Raw genomic sequence first — 9,034 nt, forward strand, 5'->3', positions numbered from 1 at the left:
GACGCGCTGAGTCAGCACGCTGTAGGGAGGTCAAATGGTAGTACCTCCATATGCTGTGACGGAGTACCACCACAGCTACACCGGTTAACACTCGCCGGCCCGCCGCTACAGTACAGACACGCCCGGCATCGGCATCGGCATCGGCATGCAGTCAATGCAGCACAGCGCGGTGCATGCAGCAACGGTAAAGTGCATGCGATGCACGCTCTGCCGCCTGACGCCCCTGCGGCCGGCTCCAACGAGAGCTTTTCTTTCTTGGAAGGATTCTGGAGCTGAAGGCTGCCGTACCGGGCCACGGTTCGTGCTGCTGCTGCTGCTGTCATGCACCGGCCAGATAGACAGCGACTTCAATTTTTATTTTTATTTTTGTTGTTTGTGAATGCTGAGACAGCGACTTGAGTTTTCAGCTAACTCGGTTCGTTTCGACGTTAACCGCGTAACCGAAGCAACGTAGCGGTCCCAAATTCGCTTTTGGGGCGGACGGGACCGGTCTCATGCAGCAGCAGCACCACTAGTCACATGACATTCCCCAAGGAAGGACGACGAGGAGCAAGTGGAGTAAACTCGACTCCCATTTTAACTTGCATCATACTCCCACGATACTGTTTCCCTCGGTAAGGTAATATAGCAGAAGCAAATGAAGTACTAGTATAGCAGAGAACAAAAACACAAGCAAAGAATGGATAACAACGAAAACCAGGGCGATGGATCGACAGTAATAATTACCAAGTTTAGGATGTAATAATTGCCACCTCATAATCCTTCCCTAGAGGCACGCAGACGCAGTGTCAACCTCATCATTGGGGGGTAAAGGTAAAGCCAGCCAGATCGACCACCAACTGCCATATCCAGGGAAGTATAACCATATCTCCGACTCCGAGCAACCGGGCAAACCACCTAACCACTGCATGAACAAAAAGCTAAGGTGTCCCTACCAGAACGCAGCTTGCCCGGGAGCCCCTAATCCGACCCAACCAACCAACCAACCAACGCATGCCAAAAACTAAACAGAAAGGGATGTGCACATGAGGCAGCTAATTACAAAATTCTGACAACAAGGACAAAGATGGTTTGCATGCCCTTCACTCAAAGTCATTTTATCTCTAGGAGCTTGATGATGCCCTCCAGTGCTGCTTCGGCTTCCAGGACGTCCTTCTGCGCCTCTTCACCCTTGGCTGCATCATCATCAGCTCCAGACTGGCTTGCTGGGTCAGCAGTGCTGCAGTCACTGGTAGAAATAGAAGTAGAAGTAGCAGCAGCAATAGAACCAGCAGCAGGGCATGGGACTACTTCACTGGTGACCACCTCTGAAGCTTCCTTGACTTGAGCTGGAGCCTCCATCTTCGCTGGCAATGGAACCGCCGGTGCTGCATCCTTACCTTCTGACAATGGTTCTTTTGGTGGCTGGGGTTGCACATTCTTCATCTGAATGGGCATCATAGACGACGGCGATCCCTTAAACATCTGGTGATGCCTATCATTTACCTGAACAGGCATCGCAGATGATGGCGATTCCTTGGTTGTCCTCTGTTGTGCATTCTTCACCTGAACAGGGATCGCAGACGGCATTGATTCCCTTATTGGCTTGTGCTGCACGTCCTTCATCTGAACAGACATCACAGGTCTTGGACGCTGAGCAGGACCCGAAGGAGCAAAGTGTGGAGAAGCTGGCCTGATGCGAACTGGGGATGCCATCCGAACTGACGGTGGGTTGCTCAGGAGAGGAGGAAGCTGCTGTGTGCGTCCACTTGGAGGTGGGAGAGGTGGAGCAGAGAACACAGGGATAGAGCTCCTGACTGTAACTGGAGGAGCCATACTATGGCAAGACATATGGTAGTGCCCAACTGGGACATAAGGGGCTGCTTCTGCCGCCGGAAACCTCGACCTTGAGTTAGAGCTTTCAATGGGCCAGAACGGCGACGGTGATGCTCCATCAGCCGCGGCTGGTGACTCTGGTCTGGATCTTGAACTGGACTTCGGCCGGAATAGAGGAAGAATCTTCGAGTAACTGGACTGAGAGGATTGACCAAAACAAGGCTTCCTCTCTGGTTGCATGGGAAATTTCTTGGGAAATGGTGAAGCATGGGGATTATTGGCCATCGCCATCTTCTCCTTCAGGCGGTAGTTGAGAAGGGCTCGGGCAATCCTGATCTGCTCCTGCTCATCATTGTTCTCTGGTTCGTTGGTCGAATTCGCTTCCTCGCGTGCCACTGTGTCAGACAGGGAAATAACATGAGCGGAGTGCTGCTGTGTAATACTGTAATGACAATGTTACTCGTCAAATGTTGCCAATCATATTTTATGGATGCTGTAATGACATCAAAATAAAATCAAGCAGGCATGAGAGATACTTCAGTTAATGGTCCATTTAGCCAGTAGACGAAAGCTCTACTAAGTGAAATGGCATATCAAATGCACCTAGCTAGACTATTACTCCCTCCGTTCCTAAATATAAGACCTTTTAGAGATTTCACTATGGACTACATACGGAGCAAAGTGAGTGAATCTACAATCTAAAATATGTCTATGTACATCCGTATCTAGTCCATAGTGAAATCTCTAAAAGATCTTACATTTAGGAACAAAGGAAGTAGAACTCAAGAGGAATGGGTCATTCGCTTCCTAGACTTGAAGAACAAATTTAGGATCACAAAAGTTTCCTTTCTTTTAGGCGAATAAGGTAGTAGTAGAAACCACAGATAAGGAAAGACACTATTCTTTGTTCAATGAACAATGTATTGCAATGAATAGACAAAAAGAATATACTAGTAATACTCACATTGTTTCAGTGAAGACCAGGCTGCAGAAGCAGCATTTTTTTCAGCTTGCTTCTTATTCTTAGCATGATCACCTGTAAAGGTGATCCCCGCTAGCTCTACTGTACATGTGAAAACTGGCAGATGGCCAAGGCCAGACCGCTCTGTTGTATATGATGGCAACGGCGCCCCAACTCTCTGGGCTACTTCCTGTAGAAGGTTTTTGTAAACCCCTGTTTCATCCTGTTTAACATAAATGTACCACCAGAAGTAAGTAATGTAACAGATTAAGGAGTAGAAGTTGTGGATACATGACACTACTTGCAAGATCAAAGAGAAATCATGGAAACAGGTTAATAATGATTAAGAGACAATGATCAGCTAATGCTCTTTCATGAACAGAAGCAATAATACCACACAAAGAAGGAAGGCTTTCAGAATTAAAAAGGAAGATGACTTCTGAATTAAGACAATGCTGGCCTATCTAATACTTCAACAGCAATGATTACGGTTTATAAAAGTTTAATTAGGAAGTGGTCGTTGAGTTATCTATGGCTATTGGCTAATTAGACAGAGGCCGTTAACATGATGGAATATCTATTAATCTAACCAAGCAGCATGAGTAGTTTCCAAAACAACATAGATTATTCTTCATCTTCTAATGCAAAATGGCACACATTTAGAAGCGAGTTAAATAAAACGTAGACAGATTCTGGATACAAACCATCTGATAATAAAAGCAAACAATTCTCACAGATTAGTATTGAACAATTACTGATACAAATAGTAGCAATCCAGCCAGCATCTAAAAGACCGGAGGGTGAAGGTACTTGATCACGAAGCTCACTTAGACTAAGGAGTCCGGGTCACTTGAACTGTACAAATCTACCAATATAACATCAATGGACCTTGGGAGTATTTTTCTAAAGAAATTGTTAATGGTAACATTTTTAACTGTGTAGAAACAATGGCTCAATACTTGGCTGCAATCACCCTATCACTATTTACCATCGCTTTCGGAGTTTAAAGTCTTCGTGAAAGTTTTTAATGTTTTTATTTTCAATTGATGTCATAACCGTTTGTACAACAAATATTTGATTAACAATCATGCCTCGGTGGAATGGTAATACCAATTCCTTCCATAGTCCAAACTCTGAAAGGTCAAACCCTAAATGCAGTCAACAATGGGACCTGCCTAACATTTGACTAGCAATATTCCCAAATGGCAGTAAACGCAAGGGATGCACAATTCAGCAGAGCCAGACCCCCTCAGCCAAACAAATCCATGACTAGCATTTACAAGAAGTTTGGTCAGAAATACCATTGACCTTGTTTAGGGAGGGGGGGCACAATTGGGAACAAGCTGGTCTCGAACCAAATCACCAAAATTCCACAGAGCAATCTCTCCGTGTACGAAGGAACGCGTCGGCGGGTCGCACTCAGCCCGCACCAGGATCCTGCCTGCCTAAAAGGCAGGGGGCAAAGCGACGGCAGCCCGCACTAGCACCAGCAGGCAGCAGCGACGCCCACCCACGCCGTCCCTCCCTCCCTCCCTCCCTCCCAGAGATGAGACACAAAGAAGCGACCAAAGCACCCGCACTAGGCAACGGCGGCGCACCCATGGCTACCCTGAGTTGACCGCACGCACTCGGCGACACCAACGCCAACGCCGTAGTGGCCAGTAAAGATCGGCAACACACACACAATGCCCCCCCCCCCCCCCCCCTCGTTGTGGGCTGCGTGGGGGCCTGCCTGCCACTAAACCCCCCGGGCCCATCCGCATTGACCTGCGACGCCGGGTTAGGTGCGGGCGGCCTCCCATTCAATCCGGCCCACCCACCCCCACGCCCCTCGCCATTAATACACACCACTGTGAAGACCGAAACCTAATCTACGCCCACCCCCACGATAGAAAGTTTTGCTCGCCACTAATCTTATTAGTATCTCCTGCACGGCCGCTGATCCCAGTCGGCACTCGGCGCACACACGCCCCGTTCGCTGTCAGGTCAAACGAGCACATGCGTAGCCGTGTACCCGCCACTTTTCTTATTAGTACTACTCTATCGGTCGTAGCAGTATAACGTGTTCCCATGGCGTCTTCCCACCGCGCGTACCGGGAAGGCTAGTCATTACTGCAACTCGGCTTCCGCTCCGGGTCAGGTTCATACGGGCGGGATTTTACTCGGCCCCCATTAATGCGCCATTATTACTGCCCGGGTTTAGTTAATGTTAATCAGGGCTTACGAAGACTTTCTCGCGAGGGTCTGACGAATCCGGTGGAAAATCGTCCCGAGCGCCAACTCCTATGAGCAGAGCAGGGCTGGATTGTAAATTATTGGTGGGGATCCGTCGCCGTTACGTCGCGAGAGCACATTTAACGACGGATTAAAGAAATGGGGATCGATGGCCGATGGGCGGCTTGTCGTACCAATAAGTTAAAGCCACTTAATTGCGGTTATTAGTAGCACTGCATTATTACGTAGAGTGGGAGCTAGTATCTACAGTAATTTTTTCTCAAAAATCACTCCACTGTAGGAGTGAGGGAACAAATTACTTTGGCTAAATATACGTAGATGAATTTGGAAAATAGTAACTGAACTAGTACTTCATCGGCAACTTTTTGTGCGGGGATCCTCCTTTTGGGAAGGGAAAAATACGCTGAGATTTTTGACGCGGAACTTTTCATGCTGACTGCTCACTCCGAGTTCGGTCATGCCGCTGACGCGGCCCCGAGCCCCCAGTTCCAAACGAGACAAACCCTCGAAGCCACGACTAAGCAACTAATCTGATCGAACTAAAAAGACCATGGTAAACCATGTATTTGTGCAAGATTTCTGCGTAATCCCCTGCATTTCCCTGCGTGGAACTCATAAGCTAGTAGGAGTAGTACTAGTACATGGCTAATCAGCCACGCGAATTCCGGAATGAGTTGTGAGAACAATGGTGGCAGTAATAATTGTATGGAAGGATCAGCTAAATCCCTCCCTAGAGAAGCTCCCTTAAATTCAACCACGAACAGTTGCTAACGAGCAAAGGTTAAACTCGAGAAACGCCCAGAACAAATCGGAGCAAGAGGAACAGCTAGTAGAAGCTAGCGGATGGAGGGAGGGGGGAGAGGCGGGGAAGGGGTCTTACCAGGATGCGGGCGGCTAGGGAGTAAGATGGGCCGCGCCGAGCGAGCGCGGCGAGGGCGACCTCGGCGGCAGCATGCTCCGCCTGGCGGAGCGTCGTGAAGAACCCGGGACTCTCGAATTGCTCGCCGTTGAAGATGACCGCAGCTTTGAACCGCGGCGCGTGGTCCGGCCCCTCCCGCAGGCACGTGTACGCCGGCAGGTTGAAGCAGCTCCGCTGCGCCAGCTCCTGAAGCTGGTTCTTATACATCGCCGCGGACCGCCGTTCCTACCTACCCGGCCACCGCTCCCTTGAATCCCACCGCCGCTTCTAATGCCGGCCGCCGTGGCCGGAGATGTCAGCACCGAGAGATCTACCCTGAGGTGGAGGTGGAGCTGGAGCTGGAGGAGGAGGGGAGAAGTGTGGAGTGCTAGGAACGGAGAGGGGAGCCCGATTTTATATTTTTTTTTCTTTGGCTTTAGTTTTGGGATGGGTTTAATGCTAGTGCCCTGCAGTTATTAGCTTTGCTGGACCGGGAGGATGACAGCAGGACCCAGGACATTCTGCGCGTTTTTATTTTTCCCAACTTAGGGCTGAAAAATGGGCAAATCCGAATCTACTATTAAATGTCGCTGATTAATAGTAGTACAAAGTTGAACTAAATCTGCAATACTCTACTAAATCAGCAATATTTAATATGAACGGGAGGAAGTGTCAATTATCTCAAAAAATATTATCTTATCACGTCCTTATTTCGATCAAAAGTAAAAATAAAAGGAAACGGTTGTTCGTCCATACTATTTCTAATTAGCAAGAAATATATTTGTTGTTTTTCTTTTCTTTGATAACTATCTATAGTTTAGGAACACTAATTGTTTGATGGGAATATGTCATTCTTCACATAAAAGAGCGTCGACCCGCGGCATATCAACTTTTATGTCACACGGCAATTTTTTTTACTTTGTATAATTTGAAGAAGTTTAATGTCGGTACACTCCCATTACTAGGTTAGCTCGCTCAAAAAGATGAGAGTGCAAACCATGAGGCTAGTCATCTTTCTTGCTATAAATTTAAAGATGGAGAGGGCAAATTCAGGTTCTTGATTTATCTTGTCATAAAATTACATTGATTTTATATATTGAAAAAAATATAGCATAATTTTGTTGATGTGATGACATCTTTTCATAAACAACTAGCAGATTAGAATGATGAATATTTATTTTTCTCCTTGGTAACTATAAATAGTTTAAATCTTTCTTGACATATGGGAATGTTGAGTCACTGTGAGGCGAGTTAGTCAATACATATATTTCTTTCCCTTTGTTGTTTGGAGAGGTTTAAAGGTGGTGCCCTATAATTCGAGCTTTGTTGGACTTGAGGGAGAGGTACACTAGAGACCCAGTCCATTGATTTTAGAGATGGGAGATAGGCAAATTTGGGTTTATCATTTTACTATTCTGATTTTAGTAACTGGAAACAAAAGAAATGATGATCCATTATGTGACAACTATAACGATGTTTGAGAAGCAATGCGTGCATTTAAATGTTGGATGTTTTTATTTTCCCATGGTAACCATAAATGGATTAAAGAAGAAAGAAGCTTACTGCTAGATTGAAATATTGAGACATTCTTTGAGTGAGAGAGCGTTGAGAGGAGCATATCCACATGTCGAGCCAATATATTTTTTGTTTGCCTTTATATTTTGGAGTAACAAAGTTATTAGTATCTTGGCTTGACTGCACTCAAAAGTTGACAACAAAAACCCATGAATCCCTCATTTTATTGTTCTTTATTAAGATATGGGAGTTGGGCAATATTTACATTCATCATATGAAAATATTAATAATTTTTATTTTAGAGAAGCAAAATAATTATTATTTTAGTGATAGCAATAACATACTTGTGGAACACAACAAACAGGATGAATGGTGGATATTTTATTTCATTAGGTAACACTAAATGGTTTATAGATATATATTGCTAGATGGGAATATTAAGTTATTCTTTAATGATAAATATTAAGTTAATCTTTGGTGATAAATATTTATAAATGTTGGATATTCTATTATACTAGATAACATCAAATAGTTTATAAATGTCTATTGCAAGATGAGTAATGCGAGGGTGGTAAGGCGATAAATATTCCTTTGCCTTCATTTTCTCGTAAGGTTTAATGGCAGCGTCCCAAAGTTACTAACTTGGTTGGTCCAGGAGGATTACATCATAGACACAACACACTACTTGTGTTTTATTGCTCTAAATTTGAATATGGAAAATGTGCAAGTCACATCCTTCATTTATTATTATTTTATTATTTAATTTTTTGAATGAAAATATAAAAAATAGTGATGCATTATGTGAAAACAATAAAGATATTGTTTGAAATAATAAACATATTTGAAATTAAATATTTATTATTTGTAAGTGCATCTAGTGTCCTAGGGGGTTTGGATTATTAGTCAAAAAATTGTGAAGGGGCTCATGTGTTTGTGAGTATACACATGTGAAAGACCCCTAAAGACTTGGTTTAACATGAGAGTTATAACTTCTAAACATTATGGCGACAATAATATATTCAGAATGCATGTTCGATGAACAATTATCTTGCAATGACGAATATGAAGCGTAGTGAAGACTTTTCTTTTCTAGTTTAGTTTTAAAAAAATAGTCTTGAGGCAAACTGTACTATTAAGGGGGGCTAAGTGAAAGTTGAGATTTATGTCTATGGTGTGTGCTCGATACAAACCTATCTCATCGAGTGAAGACATGGAAATCAATTTTGATAAGATAGTTTTTTGTCATATCCAAGATGATATTCTTCAAGACATCGAAGAGATTTTTTTTACTAATTGAGTCGATTGACTTGTTCTACAAGTCTAGTCACTCGTTGTGTTTTAAATCCATCATTTTCACCATGTGTCATGTGTACATTTGTTGTCACATGCCTCCAAGAGTCATAACATCCCTCGAGATTGCTCCTAACTATAAATAGCCACCCCAATTCAACCTTAACTTGTGAAAGGACGTGGATGTCGCCTAGAGGGGGGTGAATAGGCGCTTTAAAATAATTACGGTTTAGGCTTGAACAAATGCGGAATAAAACTAACGTTTAATTTGTCAAGCACAAAACCTAAAACAACTAGGCTCAACTATGTGCACCAATAAC

General features: G+C 44.3%; 1 protein-coding gene across 1 annotated transcript; it reads right to left on the reverse strand.

The window, feature by feature from the left end:
- Positions 1–684: 684 nt before the first annotated feature.
- Positions 685–6,314, reverse strand: LOC123431313 (double-stranded RNA-binding protein 6). The gene is made up of 3 exons (XM_045115138.1): positions 5,892–6,314; positions 2,780–2,999; positions 685–2,210 (listed from the first exon to the last, which is right to left on the reverse strand). The coding sequence occupies exons 1-3, from the start codon at positions 6,135–6,137 to the stop codon at positions 1,093–1,095; spliced, it is 1,584 nt and encodes a 527-aa protein (XP_044971073.1). The 5' UTR covers positions 6,138–6,314; the 3' UTR covers positions 685–1,092.
- Between the last annotated feature and the right edge of the window lie 2,720 nt (positions 6,315–9,034).

The sequence above is a fragment of the Hordeum vulgare genome, chromosome 1H (genome assembly GCF_904849725.1).
Source record: "Hordeum vulgare subsp. vulgare chromosome 1H, MorexV3_pseudomolecules_assembly, whole genome shotgun sequence".
NCBI lineage: Eukaryota > Viridiplantae > Streptophyta > Magnoliopsida > Poales > Poaceae > Hordeum > Hordeum vulgare.

Coding starts and splice junctions, on each gene's coding strand:
- LOC123431313 (XM_045115138.1), bottom strand. CDS start 6,137: ATGTATAAGAACCAGCTTCAGGAGCTGGCGCAGCGGAGCTGCTTCAAC. Junction 3,000..5,891: donor CCCTAGCCGCCCGCATCCTG/GTAAGACCCCTT, acceptor TATGTTAAACAG/GATGAAACAGGGGTTTACAA. Junction 2,211..2,779: donor CTGGTCTTCACTGAAACAAT/GTGAGTATTACT, acceptor TGTCTGACACAG/TGGCACGCGAGGAAGCGAAT.